General features: G+C 56.5%; 2 protein-coding genes across 4 annotated transcripts in view; both read right to left on the bottom strand.

The window, feature by feature from the left end:
* RAB40C (RAB40C, member RAS oncogene family) overlaps nt 1–3523 on the bottom strand; it is a 31763-nt gene extending 28240 nt beyond the window's left edge. The window contains exons 1-2 of one of the 2 annotated variants that reach the window (XM_059692545.1): nt 3455–3523; nt 3088–3313 (exon numbers count right to left, since the gene is read on the bottom strand). In XM_059692545.1, the coding sequence (XP_059548528.1) occupies nt 3088–3229 (142 nt within the window). In that variant the 5' untranslated portion in view covers nt 3230–3313; nt 3455–3523. Of the gene's footprint in view, nt 1–3087; nt 3314–3433 lie in introns of both variants that reach the window. The other variant, XM_059692544.1, reaches the window with a different exon arrangement.
* Nucleotides 3524–9440: 5917 nt separating this feature from the next.
* Nucleotides 9441–26160, bottom strand: PIGQ (phosphatidylinositol glycan anchor biosynthesis class Q). Of its 2 annotated transcripts, none has more exons than XM_059692542.1 (11): nt 25994–26160; nt 21314–22012; nt 18119–18250; nt 17847–17967; nt 15693–15921; nt 15209–15362; nt 14955–15066; nt 14110–14190; nt 13392–13506; nt 11731–11792; nt 9441–10840 (listed from the first exon to the last, which is right to left on the bottom strand). In XM_059692542.1, exons 2-11 carry the CDS (start codon nt 22000–22002, stop codon nt 10688–10690), a joined length of 1848 nt encoding a protein of 615 aa, XP_059548525.1. In that variant the 5' UTR covers nt 22003–22012; nt 25994–26160; the 3' UTR covers nt 9441–10687. The 2 variants fall into 2 exon arrangements, with proteins under 2 accessions (XP_059548525.1, XP_059548526.1); XM_059692543.1 differs by having other exon boundaries at nt 15693–15819; nt 25994–26159.
* Between the last annotated feature and the right edge of the window lie 996 nt (nt 26161–27156).

The following is a 27156-nucleotide window of genomic DNA, read 5'->3' as shown; positions in this document are numbered from 1 at the left end:
GTCGTATCAACTATATCGCATCTTATCGACCCTCAACATAGAGATCTGTGAGCGCGAAGGCGCAGAGGACACAACTGTCTTGATCAGGGCCTTCACCACCCTAGATAAAAGGGATGGGCTATGCACCAGGGTGCACCCAGCATACTGCCCTGGGGACCCACAGCCTTGGAGCAGAGCCACTCAGGAATAGAAGCTGCTCACGGAACACTCTACTTTCCTGCCAGCTTCCACAACCCAGACTCCTTGTCGCTTATGCTCTGGAGCGTATTTCCCCAGCAGATGGCCTGGTAGAACCTCTATGCAAAGTGTTTTGCTCTGTCCAAGGAGAACACAGACTCTCCCTTAAAATTGCTGCTATGTACTAAGAAAAAAGTAAACCACCTGAGAAGGTTTCCAATTCTACGGAAACCTATAAGCACAGTGCACATGAGCATCCCCAGAGTCCAAGAGCCACTGTGGGCTCCCACAAGGGTTGGCATGTTGGCACACAGGGCTCATCACTACTTCAGATGCCAGTGCTGGAAAAGACTGTCTTGATGACTCACATGTTTATGAAGCTGGTGAGAGTGACGTGCACTCACATACATGTCTGAGGAACAAGCTAGACAAGACTTCAATGTGGGTAAATCATCTGGGTGGCCCAAGGAAGAGGTTTAGTTACACACCTGTCACAGGCCATGTGTCATCTGCTCCTAGACAGAAGAACCATAAACGTTTAGGCTAAAAACAAAAAGCCTAGAAACATGCTGAGGGCTTTTAGCAACAAAGGGGAAAAGAAACACATGTATATCCTTTGTAAGAGGATCAGAAATAAAAAAAAAAACAAAACACTCCTGAATATTACAACTTTTTCAAAGGAAAAATTCCCATGATGCCGAATCCTGAGAACCAGTGGCTCCCGAGCTTCCCAAACTGCCAACAGTCTCCTTTAGGAAGCCTTCAGGGGAGCAGACAGAAGTATGCTCAGGCCACCAACGTCACCCCGGTAAGAACCGTAGGCCTTGGGGTCAGTGAGCCAACGCACTGACCACAAAGACCCACTGTGCATGTCTTCACTTCTAGGACCCTAGAAACAGGGGACAGGTACTCTGCCTTCTCCGCTTAATGCTATGGGGGACCCACAGCAACCTATGGGTGTGCCCTGGCCCTAACAGCACATAGAACCTGTCTAAAAGTGGGCTTTCTTCTTGTTTTCTGGCAGATGGCCCTACACTGGACCAAACATCTCTGCTACCTCGGGCAGGCCTCCACACTTTACTCAGTCAGCATGTCATAGGAAATGTGGCAATGCCCTGCAATTTGACAGCGGGGACAGACGGCAGTTCCTATCTCTCCAGCTAGTGGCTCTGTGTTCTCTGAATGCTCACTGCACCGGCTACAGTACCTGACGGTGGAGCTAAGTTGACCCTCAGAAGTGCAAACCTATGTCCCAGGAAAATACTGCTGCCCCTAATGAAGCCCAAAGCCTCTCACACTCTTCTCATACACCACCAGCAGCCCAGGCGCAGGGCTCCAGGAAGCAACACTACGAATGGAAAAGCAACTCAACAGTAGCTGCCAAGTGTCCATTAAGGTGGCAGTGGCTGGTGAAGGGGCCTGCTAAAGCCCCAACGAAGGCCCTCCCTCTCCCACCCCGGTCGGGTCTCACACTTTTCCTCCCTCACCTAAAAACACACCCAGAGTTCCTCCTTTCTTGCCCTTCCAGGTGTCTCCTCTAGGGCTGAAAGCATGTGCTTTCGGAGGTGGGACAGCATGAATCTGGCAGGGCTGCCCACTGCTGAAGCTGCTACAGCAGGAAGGGCATTCAGCCAGTCCAGGTAATCCAATCTTGACAAGTCCTAAATCGAAAGGGTGGGAAAAGCTGGGTCCACACTCTCAGCTGCGCACAGGCAAGCAATTTAGCAAAGAGCAAATGCTCAGAGCAGTCAGACAGGACTGACAAGAGCCCAAGAAATAAAGCAACAAAGAGTGTGGAGCGCAGGGACTTGAAGTAAAATTAGTTAGACAAGACAGAACTTCCTGAAGCACAAAAGGTCCTTGAAGAGACTGGATGATGACATACTGTAAGCAGAGTCCCTGGTTCTCCTACGGAAACACCCTGTGTGGCCTGGGACAAGGCCCCCACTGCAGATGTGGAACTGGCTACACTGCTTCTTGGCCAAAATAACTTTGCTAAACATGTAAATTAAGGGGAGCTCAGACAAGTGCTGGTGAGGTGTATTTTAGTCACGCAACAAGAAATTTTAAAAGAAAATTTAATAATGCATTTTATTGTGCAACAAGGTGTTGATGCCCTGAGCACTGAGTAAACACTTCAAGGGAAAAGCCTGCCTTTGGGTCCCACCCGTTCCCCCCACCCCCGCCCCACCTGTGCACACACTCCACAGGGTTGTGAGAAAACCCTGGCCATACCCCGCACGCCTTGTCATAGGTTCTCCACCGGGACCTCATGAGAGCCCCACTACTGGATGCGCCCCCCTTACATCCTTCCTCCAGCTCCTGCACATTTCTTTCACACACTTCCTAGGTCAGTTGCCACCCAGCAGCCACAAAGCTACTCGGTCGTGAAAGCCCTTCTCCAAAGGCTCACAGCAAAATCTCGGCCTCCCATTAAGCCCTTAGCCTCTAAAAGGGCCTCAAGCTGACACTTAAAGGTGCCAAGCTGTAAGCTCAGTATCCAGCTGCTTTCTCCCCGCCTCCGGCCTCCATTAGAGTTGAAAATGGTGAGAAAGAAAACAGATTGCAAATTGCCACAGGCCTGCTCCTTGCCAGACAGTGTTAGGCTTTGACCACAGCGAAGAGATGAAGAAAGGCAAGGCGCGGATCCCTGCCTCCTAATTGCAGTCTAACCGGGTAGGGCAAATGGCTGGCTGGCGCAGTTCTCATTACAGACCCTACGTGACAGGAGGTGGCAGATCAAGTCCGCCTCCCAGGCCAGCTAACTGCTGTGGGGACTGCGTGGTGCCCACGCCGCCTCCAAGCAGCACTGGGCCCAGCAGGGCGAGCCCTGCCGAGTACCCTGAGCCCCTGCCGGGAGGGGACACGGAGCGGCTCCCCGAGGACAGGCCAGCGGCGGGGCCTCCTTACCGTTGCTGTAGGCGTACGGGGACTCGGCCGCGCCGTCCTGTAGGCTCTCCAGGATCTCGCCCTTGCCCACATCGCTGTCGCCCACCAGCAGGAACTTGAGGAGGTAGTCGTAGCTTTTGACCGGACTGCCCTGCGTCCCCATCCTCGCTCACGCGCGCGCAGGCCGCGCCCGCATGCCCACGGCGCCGGCCGCGGGAGCACGGCGGGGAGGAGGCCTTCGACAGATCTGCGGGGGTCGGGCGTGGGTGAGTGGGGAAAGGCGAGGCACGGTCTGCGAGGGCCCGACCGCCCCACTGCCTCACCGACCGCCCAGGACGCAGAGTCCAAGCGCGCCCGCCGCCCGCACCTGCTCCGCGGTCCGCCTCACCTCAGCGACGCCGCCGCCCCGCCGCTTCCCGCACCGCGCCGAGCAGCCCCGCCCCGCCCCCAGACCACGCGTCGCCATTGGCCGCCCGCCTCCTGCCCGCCCTCATCGATTGGTGTGCATGCACGTCCTTTCACGTACGCCCGCCCCCACGGTTTCCCACACTTTGTAGCAAAGCCTCCGGTCACTCCTCCCCATCACCGCCCCATTCCACCTCTCTGAGATCTCCATTGGTCGCCCACCGACCCTTTCCTGATATCATTGGTCTACATACACGTCTGTCATGGCTGCCCGACCCCCCCCCCCTCCGGCACCGTTCCCCACACAGAGTTGCGGAGATTTCAGCCGCCTCGCCTTCTCGCTGTCGCCATTGGACACTCATCTCCCTCTTTCCAAGAACCACTGGTCTACCTGCACGTCAGTCAGCATCGCTACAGGACTGAAGCGTCACGGAACCACCCGCAATCCCGCCCACTGCCCCCACCATACCTCACATTTGTCCCGCCTCTCCACGTCGTCATTGGCCACCTCCGCTGATCCTCCCAGAGCCACTGGACCAACAGCACGTCGATCACGTTCCTCTAAGCCCACCCCCTATTTCCCGCCCTCTTCACTACACACTCACCAATGAGGAGCTTGGAACTCCAAGTTGTTTGCATACGCCCCCTTCTTCCAATGGACCCGAGCTGGATGGTGGCGGTCCCCGGGCTGAGGTGACGCGGCTGGGTCCGGGAGGACTAAACCCCCTAGTAAGCTGCGGCCGGCTGCTTCCGCAGAGATCCCACAGAGCGCGGGTTGGCCCCGTGGAATTGCGCTCGCGGAAGCCGCCCTCCCGTGGCGGGGCGTGACCTGGGCGGGCAAAAGCGGCCAATCAGCACTGGGGATCCTGGAGAGGTGGGACTTCCGCTGCCAAAGTGGGTGGGCCCGAGGGGGGCGGTGGCTGGGCCTGGGAGGTGGGCGCGGCCCTTCCGTGTGGGTTCAGAGAGCTGACAGGCGGGTCCAGTCCGTGGCGTCTGTCCTTCGCAAGGTCGTAGGTCACAGCGCGTGGCTGGGAAGGTCTAACGTTCCAGAACCGGGGGCTCCGCGGGCGGGTGATAGCAGCGGAGTGACAGGACTCTGCCTCCACGTGCCCGGGCCTAGAGGCCCAGCTGAGTTCGGGTCAGCCCAGGTGAGGGACTCTGGAGGGCCCACGACTGCGGAGGCTCCCAGGAGGAAGGGACTTCGGGATTGTTTACCGAGTGGATGGGTAATTTTCCTCATGGGCAAAGAAGTCTGAGAAGCCTGTGAACATGTGTGGAGATGTTAATTTTCACTCTTTTCACCCACCAGATTGGCAACATCGTTTGTGGGCCAGGATATGGGTGTGAGAATTGTGAGAATGAACAAGTAGTCTTGGGGAACAGCCCTCAGCGAGGGAGGTTGGACTGGCTAGTGATTCTACCTGATTTAGCATGGAGAAATCCTCAGAAAGGAGCTCAAAGGATTTCAGGGCAGCATTGCAGTGATGATGAAAGTCAGGAAACTGACGGAACTATTACATTAACCAGGTGAGCGGCATAAGGTGCAGCTAGCACCTATGTGAGAAGAGAAGAAAGCAAATGACTGCAGTACGCCCAGTGTAATTTCAACATTTATGCTTAATAAAACCTAGCCAATCATTTCCATTCTAGATTTACATATAGAGAAATGGAATGCTTGCGTAGGGTTAGGTCTGGAAGGATACTCAACAAAGGGACAGCATTGTTTCCTCGGGGGTGACTTTCTCTTCATTTATGACATTTTTTTTTAATATATTTTATTGATTTTTTACAGAGAGGAAGGGAGAGAGATAGAGAGCCAGAAACATCGATGAGAGAGAAACATCGATCAGCCGCCTCCTGCACATCTCCTACTGGGGATATGCCCGCAACCCAGGTACATGCCCTTGACCGGAATCGAACCTGGGACCCCTCAGTCCGCAGGCCGACGCTCTATCCACTGAGCCAAACCGGTTTCGGCTATGACATTTTTTTAATGATCACCAGAGGATATGTTGTGTGTGTGTGTGTGTGTGTGTGTGTGTGTGTGTGTGTGTGTCTGTTTGCTTAATCCTCACCTGAGGATATTTTTCCATTGATTTTTAGAAAGAGTGTAAGGGAGGGGGAGAGACAGAGAGAGAAAAACATCGATGTGAGAGAGACATTGATTGGTTGCCTCCCACACGTGCCCCAGCCAGGGCCAGGACCAGGACCAGAGCTGCAACCGAGGTACATACCCTTGACCAGAATCAAACCTGGACTCTTCAGTCTTCAGACCAACGCTCCACTGAGCCAAACTGGCTAGGGCTGGAGAATACATTTTTATTGATTTTTAGAGAGAGAGGAAAGGAGAGAAAGAGAGAGAAACATCAATCTGACAGAGAAACATCAATTGGTTGCCTTCCATATGTGCCCTGACCAGGGAACCAACCCACAACATTTTGGTGGACAGGATGATGCTCCATCCAACTGAGCCGCCGTAGACAGGCTCCCAACCTACAAATGATGACCATTTTATGAGACCATATTCACATATGACATGTAATTTATAAGTAACTCAAAAAGTTAAGCATAAAAGTACCTTACAATGCAGCAATTCTACTCCTAGAGAAATGAAAACATGTCCACACAAAAATTTGCATATGAATGTTCACAGCAGCATAATTCACAATCATCAAAAGGTGGAAACAACCAAAACATCCATTAACAGATCAACGGATAAACAAAATGTGGTATTATCCACACAATGTCTATATTCATTTATAAAAAGGAATAAAGTACCCATTTATGTGAAACTTCCAGAATAGGCAAATCCATAGACAAAGTAGATTAGTGGCCGCCAGAGCCTGAGGTAGGGAGATGTGGGGAACAACTGCTTAAGGGGGATGGATTTCTTTCTGGGGTGATAAAAATGTTCTAAAATTGGTGGTAGTTCGCCCGGCAGAGTGGCTTGGTGGTGGAGCATCGACCTATGAAACAGGTCACAGTTTGATTCCCAGTCAGGGCACATCCCCATGCCCAGGTTCCAGCTAGATCCCCAGTAGGGGGTGTGCAGGAGGCAGCTGATTGAGGATTCTCTCTCATTGTTGATGTTTCTATTTCTCGCTCCCTCTCCCTTCTTCTCTGAAACCAATAAAACATATTAAAAGTAATAAAATTGGTGATAATTGTACTACTTTGTAAAGTTACTACAAATAATTCAATTGTGCACTCAAAATGGGTTGACTTTATATGTAAAATATCCCTTAATATATGTTTGAACAAATAATAAAAGTTGTCAAAACGGAGCCAAGTGCAGCCCTTACTAGCTCAGGCACAGAGTGGTGTGGGCTAGGGAGAAGCCACATGAGAGTTAGAGCTTCCTAAAAATCAGGACTGTGCAGAGGGAGCAACACAGCAACCAGGCCCCAGTGTGTGGCACCGAGGGCAGCCTGGCTAGCATGTCCTTCCAGCAGGCGAGGAATGGGCAGTGAGAACTTTCCTCTCAGGGGTCACTGCATCCACGCCATGCCTTCAGTAGCAGGTGGACTTCACAGAGAGCAAACCCTTTCACGGGCAGCACCACTGACCCCCACCCCAAAGCCGCACAGCCTTCACTGGACTGTGAGGCCTGTGGATGCTGCCTTTTCATTCTGGCCTGGTGCCTGGGGAGGCTTCCTAGGGAGCAGGGCCCTCTGCTTGGTGGGCAGCCCCTGATGAGTGCCCGCAGTGAGTGGCTCTCTGGGGAAGCAGGAAGCTGGGACACTTGATGGCAGAGGCTAGCCAGGGGTGGGCAGGGCCACTGGGAACCCTGACGGTCCTGCTTGTGCGCTTCTTCAGGCCATGTCCCCTCCGCCAGAAATGGCTGTCCCTGGATTACAGCAGACAGAGCCTCCCGTGTTTACGAAGAAGGCACATCCACCCACACACAGTGTTTACAGAAACGGCCAGCAGGCAGTCTTACTGGCCCTCAGCTGGTCAGAGGTGGGGGACTGGGTTGGCAGAGGGGCCAGGGACTGAGCACTGACTGCTGCAGCACAGGGGGAGCCAGCAGCTAGTGCTTGTTCACCATGACCTCCACCTGGCAGGACAGGGAGGGCCCTTGGGGTCATCGGGCCAGGCATCACGGTGCCCAGCCTTGAGCCTGCCGCTCCCTTGCCCTGCCCACTCCCTGCTCTGAAGTCACCCAGTCCCCTCTCCAGAGACTGGATGCTCTGTAGATGAGAAGCTATTATCACCTTCCCAGAGAATTTAAATCAGAAGCGCCTTTCTTGCCGCTCAGGAACTCCCTGAAGGGGCTCCAGCAGCTGCAGGCCCTGCTGCCTGGTTCTCCATCAGGCAAACGAAGACGTGGGCTCAGCATGCACACCTTCTGACTTGACCTTCCCCAGCAAGGCCTGTGGGGCAGGTGCAGCCGTTTCTGCTTTGTAGGTTGGGAGCCGCTCCACGGGGTGATTCCGGAAGCTGGCCTAGGCGACCTGTCAGGGGCTTCAGGTCCTTTGCTGAGATCCTGCCCCTCAGAACCCTCATCCTCAGAACAAAAAGGTACCCATAGGGTCCAGCTGAGGAAGGACTGCCAGAGGGGTCCCACTATCTGGTGTCGAGACCTTGTGGACAGTAGCTGGCTTCCGCCTCAGCGGCACGCTTTTGTGCAAGGACATCTGGGGCCCACTGAGTGCCAGGCCTGGCCTGGGGGCTGAGGAAGGGACAGGACAGCATCCCAACCACTGAGGGACCTCAGGCCAAGGAGGAAGCAGATCTGCTTGCAGTCCTGGACCAGGCACCGCACGTTGGGTAGTTGAAGAGGCCCAGGAACTGTCTCCCCTGTGGTTCCCACACCCACTGGCTCTGGGCAGGATGGGCCAGGCCTCCAGACCAGCCTCTGTCCAGGTAGGGCGGGTGGGGAGAGAGGCCTAGGCCGCCTCTGCCCTCCTCTCCAGGAGACCCACATTCCTCTCTGCGGTAGTCCAGCCTCCCCTTGGAGAAATAGCTAGGGTTTAACCCATGGGGCAAGTAGACGTTGGTCTGAAGCTCTGTACGCAGGCTTTCTGGGAGCACCCACAAAGGTTTCAGTTGCTCTAGAAACCCTGGCCCAGGTCTGATGCCAAGGAGAGGCCCCACTGAAGTCCCCTAGGTGGACAGAGCCAAAAACCTCTCTGTGTACATCTGGCAAGAACCAGGCCTGACACCAGGGCGGTCACTCAGGAAATGGGCAGGTAGCCCAGCACCTGGCACAGAGGGTGACAGCTGCCAGGCTCGCCTGTGATGTGGCTACCATCTTTAGTAGTCTGGGTCACATAGCAGGACCTTCACCTGACGGGAGCCCTGGCAGGAGGAGTAAAGGGACAAAAGTGGGCAGAGGATGAGCAGGTTGGCCAGGGAGAGCGGGAACAATTCAGCACCTTCCAGAAATGCAGTTGCGGGACTGTTCTCAGCAGGCACTGGGGGCGCACTCCCTGCCCACCAGGACCCATGTGGGACCTCTGGGGTGGAGGTGCAGGACTGGGAGTTGCTGAGTGACTTTTCTGGGCCAGTCCCTTCCCTACACAGCCAAGACAACAGATGCAGAAAAGGCCACCTGAGGATTCTGGGAGGCTGTAGGACAGTCAGGGAGTGCCTGTGCAGAGTCCTCAAGTTTCAGGTGATGACATATTCATCAGAGCCAGGAGTAGCTCACCCCTCAACAGCAGGAAGGCCTGCACCCGGGCTGTGGGAGACCCCGATGCAAGGGCAAGGCTAAAACCAGAAAGCAAGTGGTCCTGGGTCCACCCACCCACACTGGGACATCTTTAAGGGCCAGAGCCTATACACCCACTCACCAGGCCTGCAGAGTCCTGCTCCAAGAGACAGGGTGCCCAGTGCCCCCATCTTGGCATCACCAGAAAAGGTGTGGTAGTCATCTTAGAACAAATAATGGGAACCAGATGTCTGACCACCCCAGTAAAAGAAAGCCCCCCAGACCCATTGCACACAGGACATGAGAAGGCAGAGCATCACACTCAAACACATGAATCTTTAATGTCACATCAGAGAAAGACTGAGCCAGGATCTATCCCAGCAGATGCTGGGCTGGTGAGGACTTCCATAGGGGCCCCCACTGTGATCGGTACCCAAGGAGTGTGGGTGGCAGAAGTGGACGTTCTGAGTGCCCACAATGGACAGGAAGTACTGCCCCCACCCCTACCCCCTGACTATGGCACGCGTGTGATGCCGTATCTTCAGGTTTCCTCACGGTGGGGATCCTGTGGCTCACACCCACACAGATTCTGTAGCCAGCCAGCCAGCAGGCAGATGCAGCCTGAGTGCCAGGACCCCTCCCCAGGGGCTACAGAAGCATCTGCCCAGGAGCTGCCTGCTTCTGCAAGAAGCCAGTGAGGGGAGATGGAAGATTTAGCCAAAGGGGCTGCTCCTGCTGGGACACAGGGCAGGCATGTGGCAGGAACAGGGCATCGGCTGGGGGGGCACTCAGCTTCTAGTAAGGCAGCTCCGAGCACCCCATATGGCCTGGCTTCACACAGGGATTCTCAAAGGCATGTGGTTGGCTCCTCCTGCAAAGCAATCTCCCCAGGGAGCATCACAAGTAACACTGTGCAATTTAGAGCATGAGGAGCACTGCCATCCAGCTTCCTGGGGGGTCCTGCCTCATTGGGGCTGTTGGTTTGGGCCAGGAGTGGTTGCTTGGATCCCCCATACTGGCCACTCCAAGGAAGGAGATGCTTGGGGGGTCAAAGTCTCAGGAAGTGTTGAGTGCAACCTGGGAGGAGCCCCTCCACCCAGGCCAGAGTTGGACCACCAGGGAGCAGCCAGACCTGTCAGCTCACCCCACTGAGAAAGGAAATGGTGGGCAGAGGTGGGACTCTGCAAATCCCTCCTGGACAGGGTCTGGGTCTGAGGAGAGTCAGGGGGGTGGGGCTCCTGGGTAGACCTGGGGGGCGAAGGGCATTGGGCTAACAGTGCCATCACAACAGATTGGAAGTGCGTCCTGAGGCAAACAGAGCTCATTTTGGAGCACAGGCCAGCTGACCAGGCTGGCCACCCCTATGACCTCAAATTCAACCTCATAGTTGGGAGGATATGTGACAGGCCCGGCCCGGTGGGGCCTGCAGAGGTCCCAGATGAACAGGGGGCAGGGAGGGTAGAGTGCAGGGCCACATGCTACCTGACAGTCAACATCACCCTGGCAGGGTTGAGGGCTGACCATGTCGCGCAATGGTGCTGGGCAGGCTGGTGGCCGGGTACCTCAGTCCTGCTTGTCCCCTCTCTGCCTCCAGGGGTAGATGAGCTCCCCGAAGAACAGCTTGCGGCACAAGGAGCCCCAGGAGTGTTTGGGGTGGCAGCCACAGCTGGGGAGGCGGTAGGTGTGTACCACACGATTGTAGGGCAGGGGGTTGATCTGGAAGCACAAGGGCAGCAGTCAGCCCCCAACTCCCTGGGTCTTGAGCTCTCTAGGCCTCAAGAGCCCACACAGGGGGTTGGGGGGTATCCCTGGGGCCAGCTCTGTGCCAGATGTGCTCTTGCCTGTGATCCATGGGGTAGGATGAGCAGCTCGGGAGGGAATGACCTGTTCTGAGCAGGCTGCAGGGAGGAGAGTGGGCTGGGCTGGCAGAGTGCAGACCCCTCCACCCCAGGACTCAGGGAACTCCCAGGAGCCTTCTCAGGGACACACCTCACATGAGAACCCCACACAGGACATCGGTTGCCTCCACATCTGACCTCTCCCAGTGACCCTCAGGCCAACCCCACCAGCCTGGACCCAACACTGGTACCCAGTGAATCATCTGGGGCGGGGTGGGGGGTGTCATCTGGCAAGTAGCCTGCTCCCTCCTGAAGGCCTGGGGCTTCAAGACTGTTTCAGATAAAAGTCCAACAGAGAAGAGATGTATGTCCCGATGCCTTCACCAAATTTGTGCTTTTCTGCCTGGAACAAGAGCTTTTGGAGCCCAGGGCAGGATTCAGGGACCCATAGCCAAGTAGGCAGGAGCCCTAGACAGCCAAATGCATCTGACAGTGCAAGGGATCTTGTCCATGGGCCCTACTGGGGAAGGTTCCATGCAGAGGGCACGGTGCAGAGAGGCCTTGGGGGTGGGAAAGTCTCCCTTTGGGCTGTACCCCTCAGCTCTGCTGGGCCCTCCTGCCTATACCTTACCCTGGGCCCATGATGCTCTAAACCCAGGGCAGCAAAGGGGGGCCTGATCCCAGCTATCCAGGAACATGGGCAGCATCATGGGGTAAGGAGAGAGATCTGTCCACAGAGAGCAGCTGAGGGGTACACAGAGGCCTTACCTGCATCAGGAGGCGGAGGGGTCTGCCAGCCTCATGCTCCAGGACTTGAAACTTCACACCAGCTAGAAGGAGAGCAGGTGTTCCTGAGGATGACAGTGGCCTTCCAGGGCTCCCAGGGCCCAGACAGCCCCTATCAGTCCTCCTCCTCTGTCAGCAGAGAAAGGCGTGGACAGAGGAGCTCTGGTGGTGGAGGCCCCTTCACCTCTGGGCAGCACTCTGAGGGCTGCCTGAGCTCTTCTGTCCTGCCTGTCCTTCTCATATGCCTCTTTGAATGGATTGCTGGGCCAATATCAAAGCGTCCTGCACAAATCCACTGAGGGAAAAACTGAGTGTCTGGCTAGCAGTGGAGCACAGCCTGTGCTGTTTTCCAAATGAGACGTGCGTTTTTCCACGGAGCCAACGGGCACTTGCTGGGTGGCGGCCGTCCTACTGGCATCTAAATGTCTTCCAAATTCTATGTGTGTGGCCAACTGGGACCTACCATGCCCCTGGCCTGCAGTTTGGACACCCACCCCTGGGCATTCCCAGGCTGAAGGTTTTTTGAAAAGAGGAATAGGAGCTAATTATTATTTGATGAAGAGGCCCAAGGCAAATTCAGGGAAGAAGAGAGGAGACAGCGGCATCTGGGGCCTTTAATGTGAAGTTAAAACAACTCTACTCTGGCAGTGAGCCAGGGTATGGGGGAGGAGGGTGCCAAGTCTTGGTCTCTCCACTTGTGTTGTCCTGGCATTCTGAGGTGTAGGCTGGGGGCTGAGTGAACCTGGGCAGCACAGTAGATGGGTGCCTAGCCTGGCCATCTGTAGGGAAAGAGCCTTGTAAAGAGGGTTTAAGGGCATCCAGCAGACAGACTTTAGGTCCAAAACCCGTGGAACACTCATATTCACATCCTCTGGCTCTGAGCTGGCTGGGAGCAGCCACAATGAGCTCTTGGGTGTGTCCCAAGCTGCCCAGCTACAAACTGGGGTCAGGGCCTCCTGGGCATTGTGGTCAACTTGGGGGCCACATGAACAACTGCTGGACAGGGGCTGTGCTGGAAATCTCCAAGTGCTGTGTTCAAAGTCCCTACACCAACCCACAACCCTATGACCAACTGGTGGGGACAGCCTCCCCTTAGATGCATGTGGCCAACCCAGTGGTTAGTATCAGCATAAAAATGGGCAGCCACTTGCACAAGGGATGGCCGGGGCAGCTGGGATGAGGGGTGCTGTCCCAGCAGACCACTGTACCAGGTAGGAGTACATTCTTGTCACACAGATCTAGCCAGCCCAGCATCTTCCATCCTGGCATGTTGCCTCCAAAATTGAGAGTTACCAGCAGGCGCACACAGCCCCACACAACCACACGAGCACACATCTTCTCTGGGCCTCATGCAGGTGCCACCTACACCACTGTGGACAGACTCAGGGCAGATATTCACACTTGTCACAGAAAAGGGTGAAAAAAGGAAATATCACCCCTGAAACCTGAGCACCAGCTGGACCCTCTACCTCCAGCTCAGTGCAGGCAACTGGTCCAGCAGATGGCCTGGGACCAGGGGTCTCTGTCCTCCCTTCCCACCCATCCCATGCACACCAACGCTTCCAGGCAGGAGGCACACATGGTGCAGTTGGTGTTTCTGTAGGGCCCACAGGTGTGTGCCTGCCCACCCAGCACAGACCTACCTGAGAGTCTGTAGGGCCGGCAGAGCCGCAGGCCGAGCGCATACAGCGGCAGGGAGTTGATAAGGTCCACGAGCAGATGAATCAGACCCTGCACAGTGACCACCAGGAGCCGGAGCTGCAGCATAGACAGTGCTCAGGGCCTCTGAGCCAGGATCGTGGCCAGAGCAGAGCAGTCTGACGGGTTCTGGGCCACAGTGAAGGGTGACCAGGGACTCAAGAGCCTTGGGAGAGCATGTATCCCACTCTGAGGAGGGCCCTAATCCTGTTCCAAACCTGAGACGCAAGCACAAGGAGGCAGGGAAGCAGAGGCAGGAGAGGTTGGCCCTCCCACAAGGTCAGAAGAGATGGTGCTCTGATCCAGAGAAATGAATCACGGCCTCTCGGCCCAGGTCACCTAGGGGCTGCTCCCCTCCTTCTGAGTCCCCACCACCATGCCAGACATGGGGAGACTACCACCATGACCTGCCCACCTTGGGTCCTGTCCTCCTTGTACCCACCTAAGTGTCCCAGTGCGGTGGGTGATGGCCCCCAGGGTAGAGCCCCTATACACTCCAGGGCCCAGCACATACTGCCCAGAGAGTTTAGAACAGCCATACCCCATTGGCCTACAGCCTGCCCATAACTGCAGGCTGGCAGGCACATCTGGCAGTGACCACTCTAAGCACTGCGGGCAAGGCCCCTCAGCCAGGTGTCATGCCCCGAGTCCCCCATAGCTCACCAGGGTGAACACCAGGTAGTACAGGGCCGTGGTGGGGAGCAGGAAGACCAGGATGGTGAACAGCAAAGTCCCAATGAACAGCTGCCAGGAGAAAGGCACCCTTGGCATCAGCTGGAGCTCACACTGGGGACAGCCCCCTGCTTCCCTCCCCACCGAGCCCACCCTATAACTGAGCAGAAAGGGGATGCCTGCCGGTAGGACACTGGCTTCCTGAGACAACTCATGAAAGCCTGCTGATGACAGCTCTCTCCAGCACTGGGGGGGAATGAATGCATGCCCTCCAGACTCAGTGATGCATGGGAATTGGGGGTAGAGAGAAGACTAGCCAGTAAGGTGTACAACCACATACACCGAAGACAAAGTGTTGTAAAAATCATGCAGAAAAAGACACGCCCTAGAGGGCAGCACTCAGGTTCCATGTGTTAGGTCTGAGCAAGCTAATGGGATAAGTGAGAACCAGGAACCCACTGCCTGGGTCACCTCCAGCGTCCGTGCCTAGGGTCATGTCTAGGGCCCACTGTCAAGTCACTTCTAGTGCCTGCTGATCACTGACTCCCTAGGGCCCAGTAGCCTCTTGAGAGCAGGGTCCCCCTCCCATGGGGATAAGGTTCTGCACTGCCTGAGGGCCCCACATGACTCTGCATCTTGCAGACTCCCCAGGTCCCCCGGGGTTGATGCCGACCCTGTGGCAAGTGAGCTGCAGGACAGGAGCAGGCTGCCTCCTCATGGTGCCCACGCAGCTGCACTGGCCAGGCCCATTTAGAGGGGTTGGCTGGACTGGAGCTGGGAGGTCACACTGGCCAGCTGAGGTCAGGGTGCACCCTCCCCTGCATCCTGCTCAATACCTGGTCCAGGTCATAGGAGCAGGAGTCCACCCGCTGGCGCAGAACATTCCACTTCTTCCCTCGGAACAGGCGCCAGAGTGAGGAAAGGCCACAGATCTTCAGGCAGTACAGCCTGCAGGACATGGGCGCCATCAGGACCGGGCCTGGGTACTGCATCACCCCTGTAGCCACCCAACCCCAGGGCCTGTCTGTGGTGCCCAGGGTATGGAGGGCTGCACTGGGCCAGCCTACAGGGGTGGGGAGCACACACCCACCTGGCACCATAGACATAGAAGCAGTAGATGTGGAAGGTGAGGAGGGCGATGATGTCCGACAGGATGGACAGGGCAACTGTCAGGCCCAGGCAGGCTGAGAGGCCCATGTGCCACAGGATTCGCTCGATGAATGGGGACATGAGGTGGATGTAGCCTGGCAGGAGGGGGGTCAGCCCTGAGGGGGTGCTCAAGAAGGTCCTGGTCCCCCACAGGTCCTCACTGAGGATGGTGCCTGAGTCCTCTGGAAACTGTGAGTGACAGACTATGCCACTAGCCATCCCTCAGTAGAGTAGCCAGCCTAGCACAGCTGGGCTCCACACACACTGGACACCAGGAGGGCAGGAAGCAGGGACCAAGGGGATGGTGCCAGGCCTGGGCCCCACTGCCCTGATCACCCAGGGCCTGTGTCCTGAGGGCACAGGCTTTAGGAGCCAAGTCAGGGATCCCTGGGAAGTCCCATGGGCCACCCATCCCCAGCACTCACTGATCCATAGGTGGATGTGGTACAGGAAGAAGCGGCCCAGCACCTGGTCCAGTGCCCGGTTCATCTTGAGCCCAGCAGGTGCGCCCATCAGCCACTGCAGCAGGTGCTGCAGCTCCTCGGCCACCCACTGTGAGGACACAGGGGCATGCTGTTCACAAACTGGGCCGGCCCGTCTGGGCAGGCAGAGGTAACCCGGATCCCCTTCTCCAGGTGTCTGGACTGCCATCTTCTATCATGATGGAAACATTGGATTTCCCACACTTGTCTGGCCATGGAACCCCTCTTCACAGATATTCTGGGATTCGGGGCTGAGAGGCACAACCTATGATGCCAATAGTCTGTCCCTGGCCTTCTGGATAGGTAGCCCCTGATGGGAATCAGCCTCAGAATAAAGCATCCTTGCCCCATCTCACCACTCTGGCCACTGTACCCACAGAAGCCCTTAGCCCCAGACTCCAGGATATGGGACAGACCCAGACTCACTGTGAACCTTGCAGGGGGAGCCCGTGGGCCCACCCAGTCTTCCTCCACCAAGGACCCACCCCACCACCAGCCACAGCAGAGGCCTGGGCCTGCTCTGGGTGGATGACCTCAGGTGAGGGAGAAGGTATCCAGCCTGTCAGGGGCCCAGGTAGCAGGTAGGAGAATGGGAGGGTCCCCTAAAGGGAAGGATACATGGGGACCCAGAGTCAAGATCAATGTCGAGTGAGGGCCCGAGACAGCACAGGGACCCTCACCAGCAAGCAATGAAGCTGACCAGTGAGTGTCCTGGCTGCCCTAGGAGGAAAGCCAATGTCCCTGTGCCATGTCGGCTCCAGTGGGCAGGTCCTGAGGACTCTCAGCCAATGCTGTGGCCACAGTAGTGACATCCCTGCATCACAGTCAGAGGTATGCCACCACCACCATCCCTACCCCCAACCCCACCTGCCTTGCAGGCCGCTCCCAACCCTGTGTGAAGGCCTCAGCCGTATCAGGAGCGGTGAGAAGGGGAACAGAACATTCTTTATAAATAGAGCTTATTTAATATTTAAAGGATAAGAGCTTGGCAGAAGGAAGAGGCTTTCATTTTTCAATTAAATATTTATATTTCTGAGCAGTTTCGCAGAAAGGGGGTCTAGGGTGAACTTGGCCACAGGCAGAGCACAGAAGAGCAGGCAAAGTAGCCAAGCCTCTTTCCCAGCCCCCAGACTCTCCTTTCTCCTTCCTCTAAGCTGGGCCACTCTGAGAAGCCATGGACACTCAGCCTGTGAGGGCTCCTGCCCACAGAGTCCGGTCTGGCCACAGTAGGCCCAGTAAACAACCACGCTGGACGCTGATGATGGCCAGAGGAGGCTGAGCCCACAGGGCCACCCAGTCAGGCCTCAGTCACAGAAGGCCCCTGAAGAGGCCGGTGGGTAGCTTAAGAGGCCAGAGGGATTGCCCTAACCAGGAAGACAAGCTCCCAACAGAAATCACGGGGTCTTTGGCTCTGAGAAAGGCAGGCAGAGAAGCTGAATGCAGCAGGGGGAACCCTATAAGGATGATGTGGCAGGGAGGAGGGGAGTAGCACCCAGGCCCCGGAAACATTGCCCAGATGTGCAGGGCAAGTCCAGGAGCATAGCAGATGAGCTGGTACCTCTGGCTCTCAGCATGGGAACTACAGAACCAACGCTGGGAGCGAGGTGACCACTGAAGGATGGGAGGCCAGAGCTCAACCGTGCACAGACAGCCCTGAACACACAGGTTTTCATGATGCTGAGCATGCAGAGGTCCCAACCCAAAAGGCAGTCAGGAGAGCAGAAAGGCATGCACTGGGGGCGGCAACAGGAACCTAGGACACTGGGCCAGGCCCAGGGAGGTGGGCTCTCCCTAAAAGGCTTGACCACAAGGTGGCCCCCCACACACGGCCACCTTCAGGAAGAGAAGCTAGAAGCCAGGAGCTGCAATTTGACCCAGCGTGGGGAGGTGGGCACCTGGCAGATCCACGTCTCCACGGCTCCTAGGGAACTGGTCTAGGGTCAGTGAGAAGGACTGCTCTTGTGGCCACAAAACGTGGAGGGGAAGAGCTGCTCTAGCTGGTTGAGGGGCCTCTGCTGCCCCCAGGAAGGCCCCCCCCTCCCCACCCCCGGAAACAGGGACTGGAGTCCAGACCTGGCTCCACCCCATCCAACTCACATCAGCCACGGGAACAAGGGCTTCGGCCAGCTGCCCAATGCGGTCCTTCCCGTGGAGCCAGGACAACAGCGTGAGGCCTAGGGCCACGTCAAGGAGCACGGAGACAAGCATGTTGGCCTTCCTGGAAGGAGGGTCCAAGAGGAGTGGACGTGAGGGCGGCCTGGCCAGAAAGGGTCAGCGAGGATGGGTCTGGTGCAGAGAGGGGATGGGGAAGGGGCTTAGCCTATGGCACATCTGGCCGCTGCCGAGAAGACCCCGGGAAGGCCCCAAACCTCATCAGCTGGGAGGCATTCTCGGCCTTCTGGGTGCTGAAGATGAACGTGAGCTGCTCCAGCCGATGCCTGAGCTGCTCACACGTGGAGAGCTTGCTGCAGATGAAGGACAGTGGCCACAGCTTGAATACCCTGTGAAGGAGCAGAGATGGATGGGCCTTCAGCTCCTCCTGGGCTCTCCTGCCTGCCAGGGAGCAAGGGCTGCCTCAGTGTTACCAACAGGCCTCACTGTGCAGACAGGAAGCCAGGCTCAGCCGGAGTCCCTGGTGGCACCAAACATCGGTGGCCACACTGTGATCTCAGCAGGGCAGGAACACGGGTGGGAGGGCCCAGATAAGCAGCCCAGTGGGGCTCATGGCACATTCACAACCATTAACTGGGAGCCCGAGCATCTCACAAAGAGCTGATTCCAGGCCAAGTGCACCCGGCAGTGGAGAGAAAGCACGGTGCTGGATGGGTGCCGGGAGCCGGTCCATCCTTGCTGTTTCAAGGGACCTGGCATATATGGCATACTGTTCTTAATATGTTTGCTCACCTTCTTGGCACTATGTGTTTTAACCAAGGTCACCTCTCTGAGAAAGGTTGTTTCCCCAGGTAGGGATTTCCCCCTGAAGTTAGGGAGGGAATAAAACCCCTTAACTAAGTGCCAGGCGGGTAATTAATCACTTTAACTAGGAACAATCATGCTTAAGCTACATAATCTTTACTCCCTGGAATGGAGATAAGAAATGCCCTAACCTTTGGAATAGAGATTGATAGGATTGGAATCAACTGGTATAAATATAGATGTACCAAGACAATAGCTCCACAGAACCTAGACAGAACCTAGACACAGAACCTACACAGAACCTAGACAGAACCTAGACACAGAACCTACACAGAACCTAGAGACAGAAGAACTTCGCTGGAGAGAACATGGCAAAAGATCTTGGACAGAACCTGGCTACAGAACCTGGACTGAACCTGGCAACAGAACCTGGACAGAACCTGGCGACCGAACCTGGCAGAAGAACCTGGCTACAGAACCTGGCAATAGAACCAGGCAAGAGAACCCAACCATGCTGATCAACTGAAGGCTGCCTCCGTGTCTTTCCCTCTTCGCCGACTCCGTCCACACCTTTGGGGACCCCTGGGCCTGCTGGGGTTGGACCCCAGCAGATGGGGGATCCTCGTCAAGGGTTTCTGGGCTTCCCTGGACTCCCAATGGGACTGACTTCTCTCCAGGCAAAGGAAGCACTGAGACGCTCCCAAAGACATTCAAACGTTGAGGGGACACGCTTGCAAGCAAAGATGAAGACAGTGCTGGGTTGTAACTCAGCCATGCCCAGAGCCCCTTTCCACTCACAACCTTGCTGCCGGCAGGGGAAGAGAAAGGGCTGGTGCATATTACAGAGCCACCAACAAGCCGCACTTGGACTCTTCAGAAGAAAGAGGTCCAACCTTGAAAGTTTAAAGGCTTCATCTCCAATTGATGAGCTATGACCAAATCCAAAAAATGAAAAAAATAATAAATTAAGAAATAAATGGCCCTAACTGGTTTGGCTCAGTGGGATAGAGCATTGGCCTGCAGACTGGAGGGTCCTGGGTTCGTTTCCAGTCAAGGGCACATGCTCGGGTTTCGGGCTTGATCCCCAGTAGGGGGCATACAGGAGGCAGCCGATCAACGATTCTCTTATCATTGATGTTTCTATCTCTATCTCTCTATCTCTCTCTTCCTCTCTGAAATCAATAAAACTATATTTTAAAAAAAGATTTAAAAAATAGAGAAATGAAACATGTTCAGCATACCTCCTGCCCCCTCCCCACCAACTCCAATCAAATGGAAGGTGGCCTCGCACTGTCTGCACAGACCCCTGCCTGCACAGCAGTCTCCCCAGGGTTCAGACCAGCCCTGGGCAGCGTAGGCCCCAACAGCACCCTGGGCCTGCCCCGGGGGAAACAAGGGGCTTCACTACTGCACGGTGACGGCCATGACTCATCCATAACCACCACCAGTCCTTGACCAACATCTGACTGATGGGTTAATCCAAATTAGGGGCGCATGAGTAGTCATTAACCTTTCCTGGGTCCTTTGAAAGCTGTTAAAAGCTAAGAACCTTCTCTCCCCCAAATTGTAGCTAGGCCCAGACATACTTTCACATACTTCATTCCAAGGGAATCATGAAGCTCTGAAACCCCCCATTCCCTGCAGCCTCCACAATCTAAGGCGTGTCCGCACACAGCTGCCAAGGTCTCTCTGCCAGAACAGGCCCTTGTCCTGATGAGCAGGCAAGGTCAGTCCCCAAACCAGACAACTTAAACCCCTAGACCTAAGGGGAGGGGGTGCTCCCTCACCAGAGAGATGGCTTATCACAGCGAGAGGGGCCCCTACAGCCCAGCCAGAACTCCCTGGTGCTGCCCCACATTCCCCAGGGCCCTTAGGGGCTTTTATAAATCCCTTGGCCAGGCCTGCAGCCAGGAGTGTTCCAGGTGATTCCAGAGTGGCCAAGGCTGGAGACCACCACACCCATGACTGTCAGGGAGTGGATACACCCCCACAGCCTCCAGGGCTGTCTCTCCTGCTGGTGCCAGGGACAGGGAAGTGGGCGGGCCTAATGTGTTTAGGACAGTGATGGCGAACCTTTTGAGCTCGGCATGTCAGCATTTTGAAAAACCCTAACTTAACTCTGGTGCCGTGTCACATATAGAAATTTTTTGATATTTGCAACCATAGTAAAACACTTATATTTTTGATTTATTTTATATATTTAAATGCCATTTAACAAAGAAAAATCAACCAAAAAAATGAGTTCGTGTGTCAGAGGTGATAGGTGTCATAGGTTCGCCATCACTGGTTTAGGAGGAGTAACTCCCAGGCAGGGTACACAAGCCCTCAGCCAGCAACAACCCAGTCTGTCCATTGTCTCACCTCCCTCAAGGGCTGGAGCTGAGGTTCACCCAGTACCCCTACCCTGTGGGTCCTACGCAATCACTGAGGTTGCCAGGAAGCCTGGCTCTTCCTCAGGAGTGCGGCACCAGAACAGCAGCCACCACCAGGACGCCCTCTGAGATACCAGGAGAGGAAATATGGGAAAGCTGAAGTGTGGAGGACAGCCATGAGCCTCCGAGCGGCCCTGTCTGGGCCTTCACACTGAGGGGGTGGGCCTAGGACTTGGGAGTCTGACTCCTTCCTACCCTGGCCCCAGGGGTACCTACCGACAGGTGCTGGCAGCTGAGATGAGTGACAGCAGGTAGGCCATCAGCAGGCAGACGGGCCCCGAGGCCTGCTTGGCCAGCTCCACGAGAATGCTGGCCTCCACTCCCTCTGACTGCCAGTGGCTCAGCCGCACGAGGCCCTCATCAAACCGGTCACTTCGGAAGAGTGCCTCGCTTCGTGCCACTGTGTCAAAGACAGCAGCCAGGCCCCTAGTGCTGGCCGTGGCATCCCCAGCCTGGTGGTCAGGCAGGGCTGTGGGCGGGTGCAGCTGGGACAGCAGCACCTTGCGCTGATCATAGAAGATGAGCATGACTTGGTCTTCGCCGGGGGCACTAGGGGAGGTAGGCACCTGCCGGTGGGTGGCCTTGCAGCTCCAGAACTTGCTGTCCCGCTCCCGGCACAGCTGGAGCCAGGGCTCGTGGGAGAAGATGGCGCCCAGGCCTTCCAAGAAATGGCCCAGGCTCTCCTCGGGCTCCTGCCGACGGTGGCACCAGGTGCCCAGCACAGCCACGCCTACTCCGCTGGCCTGCTGCACCTGGGCCAAGAGCTCCTTGACCTGGATGGGGATGAAGGGAAAGTGCACCACGGCCAGGACCACAGCACTGTTCTGCTCGGGGACCCAGCGTCCAACCAGGAGGCCGCTGTCTGCTGAGGCGCAGCACGTGGGGAAGAAAGCCTTCAGCACCATGCTGGGGACACTGGAAGAGAGGGGAAAGGCTCAGCTCGGAGCTGCTGCTGCCACCAACACCAGCCTCCATGGCCCCAGGGGGCTGGCATCCCTGTGGCTAGAGGCCATGGCCAATGTGTGGCACAAACACTCTGATGGGCCCAAAGCCCACTGGTTGGAGTAACCCAGTTTTGGGTTTGGCCATGGAGGCTGGTGGGGGGGGGATCCCCAGTTGTCCATCTCCCATGGGCGCTGCCCTCCCTTTGCCCTGGGCCAGTGGTCAGCAAACTGCAGCTCACGAGCCACATGTGGCTCTTTGGCCCCTTGAGTGTGGCTCTTCCACAAAATACCAACTTCTGTGCATGGGCCACCAAGTTTCAATCGCACTGTACTTGCGTGCCCGCACGTGGTATTTTGTGGAAGAGCCACACTCAAGGGGCCAAAGAGCCGCACGTGGCTCGCGAGCCGCAGTTTGCCGACCACTGCTGGGCTGTTGTGAGACAGGCCCCAAATCACCCCTCGTCCCCATCCCAAGGCAGGTCAATGCTTTCCCCCATTTCAGAGACAAGCAGGCAATTACATGACCTGCTCAGTTCCACTCACAGGGGTTTCGAAGATAAACAAAAGGTTTTAACTTTTGTTTTTAAAGACACTGATTAGTTTTTTATGTGTAGCACATGGGAAAATGTAGTCTCATTAACAATTAAAGTAATGCAAATTAAAACTCTAAACAGCCAAAACCGGTTTGGCTCAGTGGATAGAGTGTCGGCCTGCGGACTGAAAGGTCCCAGGTTCGATTCCGGTCAAGGGCATGTACCTGGGTTGCGGGCGCATCCCCGGTGGGAGATGTGCAGGAGGCAGCTGATCGATGTTTCTCTCATCATCGATGTTTCTAACTCTCTATCTCTCTCCCTTCCTCTCTGTAAAAAATCAATAAAAATATATTTAAAAAAAAAAAAACTCTAAACAACCTTGATTTACTTACTAAGCTAGCAAGAATTTAAAGATGAACATTTAAACCAATTGCTGCTGGGCTGAGGGAAACCAGACATGTGCACACTGCTGGTGGCTGTGGGCACTGGTGCAGGCACCCCAGAAGATGCCTAGAAACGTGCCTGGTCACCTGAGCCCACCCCCCTGCCCAGTGAGCCTCCAGGAGGAGCCTCAGTGCTCAGAGACAGGCTCCGCTCTCACCGGGCCTCTGCCTGCACCTGACCCTCAAGCTACAGCCACGCCCATCCTGCCCGGGGAGCCCCATCCACCCGCCACTTCAGGGAAGGCTCCCAACAGGGGAATGTTTCCTCTCGTCAGCTGAGCACCTTCTTTGGGAAGTATTCTTCCAACCATGTGGCTATCACAAGTGGGGGTGGGAGGAGTTCACTAGCCCTGGGGAATGGAAAGACACCATCATCTTCTCTCAGGAGGAGGGACACCAGCCTTCCTGGCCCCTCACTACCCTCACATGGCCTCTGAGCAACAAGAACAGCCCCAAGTGGGAATTTTGTGGGACCCTGAGCCTTCACTTGCCCAGAAGCAAGCTCACTGGGGATAAGGGTTTCTCAGCAATCACCTCATTCTTCCACCTGAGCCCTCCCAGATGGGGCCTGACCCAGCAGGACCTCCCCCAGCATGGACTGAGGGCATTCATATTGAGGTGTGCCCTTTCTCAGACACTGGTGGCCCCCACCTCATCGGCATAAAGGGCAGAGCAGCCACCCTGAGCTAAGACCCCCAAGCTGGAGCCCATAATGGAGGGAGAAAACACAGGCCTTGGACTGAGCCTGGGGCTCCCAGGCCCTCGGGGATAAGGGGAAGAGACACACACATGTTGGGGCAGTGTGACACTGGGAGGCACAGGGAGCCTTTTCCTGAGGACCAGGGGGCCCTGGGGGGCCTCACACAGACACAAATGCCCAGGGTTTCAGAGGTCACTGATGAGGTGCTCTTCTCCCCTGCAGGTAGCCAGCTTGGGGCTGGAGGGTCGAGGCCTCCCCAGCCAGCTTGTGAAAAGGGCCTCTCACAGCTATGGGTTCCAGCTGAAAGGGCCCCTTTGAGTCCAAAGGCCCCTCCCCCAGTGACCAGGGAGGGCAGGCAACAGTGTAGCCGCCTGGAGCCAGATCCCCATGGCCGTCATCCAGGGCATCCAGAGCCAACTGGTCTTCCTGAGCCTTCTGCAGGGACTGCCCTCCTGAGAGGACAGAGCGATTCTGCCTGTGAGGGACCCGGTGTGTCTGGCTTGACAACCACCCCGGGGGACCAGCCAGCACGGTCCAAACCTCAGTGCCAGCCTGTCAGGACACACCAGCTCAGCCAAATGCCACCATCACAGCCTTCGTGGCGACGGCTTTCCCAGGAGCTAAGGAAAACTGCTCCTTTGGGAAGTGTTCTTCCAACCAGGTGGCCACTTACAAGTGGGGGTAGGGTGGGGGTTCACTGTAGAAGCAGCAGCACAACTGGCCCAGTGGCGGGCAGGTGCTCTGAGGGAAACTGACTACACGGATGTTCACTGTGGGGAAATCTGTCGCCTTGTACACATTGTGCTTCATCTACAAAGTTTACCGGGAAAAAAAGAAAGAAAGAAAGAAAAAAGCAGCAGCTCCTCATTTCTAAGAAAGAGCGGAGAGCAGAAGTTGATGTTCTTATCCGTGGGGCAGTGAGAAAGAACTCCTAACAGATTATGGAGCAAATTCCCATCCCTGCTCCCACCTCAGCCTCTGGGAGTGAGGAGCACAAAGAAGCCTGCTCAGATCAGACAGCCAGGGAGAGATGAAAGAGCAGGCGATCGATAGCAGAGGTGCAGATTTGGAGAAAGCAGGGCGGTAACTTGGGCAACATGCACACCTTTAAAGACTAATAAAAAAACACCCCACAAACAACAAAAACAAGGACCCGTACCTAGAAAAGCCTCCCCCGTTAGAAATGGCACCAAGTTCCCTTGTGAAACAGTCCATTCCCAGATCAGCCAGGATCTCTGGGACGCTCGCCCCTCGGAACCAGAGGCCAGTCTACCTGATGAGGTAGAGCTGCACTCCCCTCCCTCATCCTTTGCACAGCTGATTCCGGGACAAAGCCCCGGTATGGCTGGTCAGGGGCATCTCGCTGGTGCAGTGGTTCTCAACCTTCCCAATGCCGCGACCCTTTAATACAGTTCCTCATGTCGTGGTGACCCCCAATTTCATTGTTACAAATGGAACATAATTAAAGCATAGTGATTCATCACAAAAACAATATGTAATTATATATGTGTTTTCCGATGGTCTTAGGCGACCCCTGTGAAAGGGTCGTTCGACCCCCAAAGGGGTCGCGACCCACAGGTTGAGAACCGCTGCGTGCAACCAACCCTCCTCCGAGAAGCCTCCCGGGCACGGCTCCTCAATAGCTCACAAGAACTAGTTTTTACCCCACGCTGTTTGTGTTTAAAAAATGCATTTCCCATGTTTTGTGAACAGTGCCTCTCCCCCTCTGGTTCAGAAGCATGGCCATGAGTCTAGGATTCTGTTGTTCGCCCTTCACTGCAGTCAGGGACCAATACGAAGTGCTGACAGCCGGTGTCCTTGACCCTGAATGCCCTTCCCCAGGGTCCACAGCCAGACCCAGGCTGGGTGGGTCAGCAGCCGGAACGCCTGGCCGGGCGCCCTTCACCCTACAGGGTGCTGGGCCCAGCCTCCCCACCAAGAGCACCCACAGGGCCCGGTCACAATCCGCCCGGCCTGGGGAAACGGCCTCCGGGGGGCCTGGGAGCGGGAGCGCGCGGGGGCCGCTCACTGCCCTCCTGGCCGGAGGCGGCCCCGTTTTACTGATGCTGAAACAGAGGCTCCGAGTGGCAAGAGGGCTGCGCCGGCCCGGGGGGAAGGCTTCGGGGGACCGTTCCGCTCCTTCGCCGGCGCCTGGTCCCGCCGCGACAGGGGAGTTGGGGTCCACAGCCCCGGACCTGGGGCCGGGGGGAGGCGCGGGGGGGGGGGCTCCCCAAGGTCACACCGCACGGATATCAGCCCTCCCCGCGAATGCTCACCGGCTGCTCCCGAGAGCCGTGCCCTCGGGCGGTGGGTGCGGGATGAGGTTGGGGATGGCGTTGGGCGGGCCAGAGCGGACGACAGCAGCCGCAGTGCCAGCCCCGTTGTGGCGGTGCCTCGGGACACGAGCCCCATTTCCGCCGGCTCCCAACGTTGCCGCGCGACGGTCCGGCCCCCAAAGGCGCTCGGGCTGCCCGCCGGCCTTGCCGGAGCGTTCCGCGCAGGCAACGTTCCTGTCCCCGGAGCCCGGGGCAGGCGCGCGTGGTTTCCTTGTTTTTCCTTCCTCGCAGCGTCCTTGTTCCCCCACAGCCTTCTTGCTCCCCGCCCCCGCAGCGTCCTTGTCCCTTCCTGCGGCATCCTTGTGGCCCCCAACAGTGTCTTTGTGCCCCCTCCAATCCGTCTGCAGCACCCCAACACCCCGGCCTTCCAATCCCTCCACCCTCCCACAGTGGCTGAACCTCCCCTGGTTTCCTCATCTGAGGGACCCAGACTTTTGAAGGTCCCCCACCCTCCCAGGGTGAAAGGACACCTATACCCCATGTTTAATTCCAGAAAGAGCTGCCTCCCCACCCCAGGCTGGCCCCTCTGAACACTGGTTTCTCACCCACCCCACACCCGCCCCAGAGACAGGTGGGCTAGGTAGGAAGTTGGGCCCTGGAGGACCAGCCAGAGGCTTCAGGCATCTGATCTGATCATCAGGAGTGGGCCTTGCCTCTTCTGCTCTGGGGTATAATACCCTAACACCAGTAGCAACAACTACTGAGCACCCCCTGCATACGTTTTACATTGACCCATTTAATGCCCCCGCCCACAGGGGCTGGGACGTATGGAGGGAACCTTATCAGAGGTGAATGGCCTAAAAACTACAGACCCCAATATCCTGGTGATAGACAGGAGCACCCCGTCATCAGCCTTCAGGAGCAGGACCAGGCACTGTCCCCTCCCCCTGAAGACCTCTTGCTGGCACTAGGAGCCTGTCTGGGCATCAGACTCAGTCACCCGCACTTTCCCACCGTTTGGGGGCCTCCTTTCCCTGCTGTTTTTAAGTAGCAGGAATCTGTCTTCAGAGGAAGGCTCTCCTAGACTTGACCACTGCCTGGAACCCTCCCAGCACCTCCACCCAGGAACTTGGAGCTGTTTGGTCCTGGTTTACAGAGGAGAA

This window comes from Myotis daubentonii, chromosome 4 (genome assembly GCF_963259705.1).
Source record: "Myotis daubentonii chromosome 4, mMyoDau2.1, whole genome shotgun sequence".
Lineage (NCBI taxonomy): Eukaryota > Metazoa > Chordata > Mammalia > Chiroptera > Vespertilionidae > Myotis > Myotis daubentonii.
This window is presented reverse-complemented; position numbering and strand designations above follow the sequence as displayed.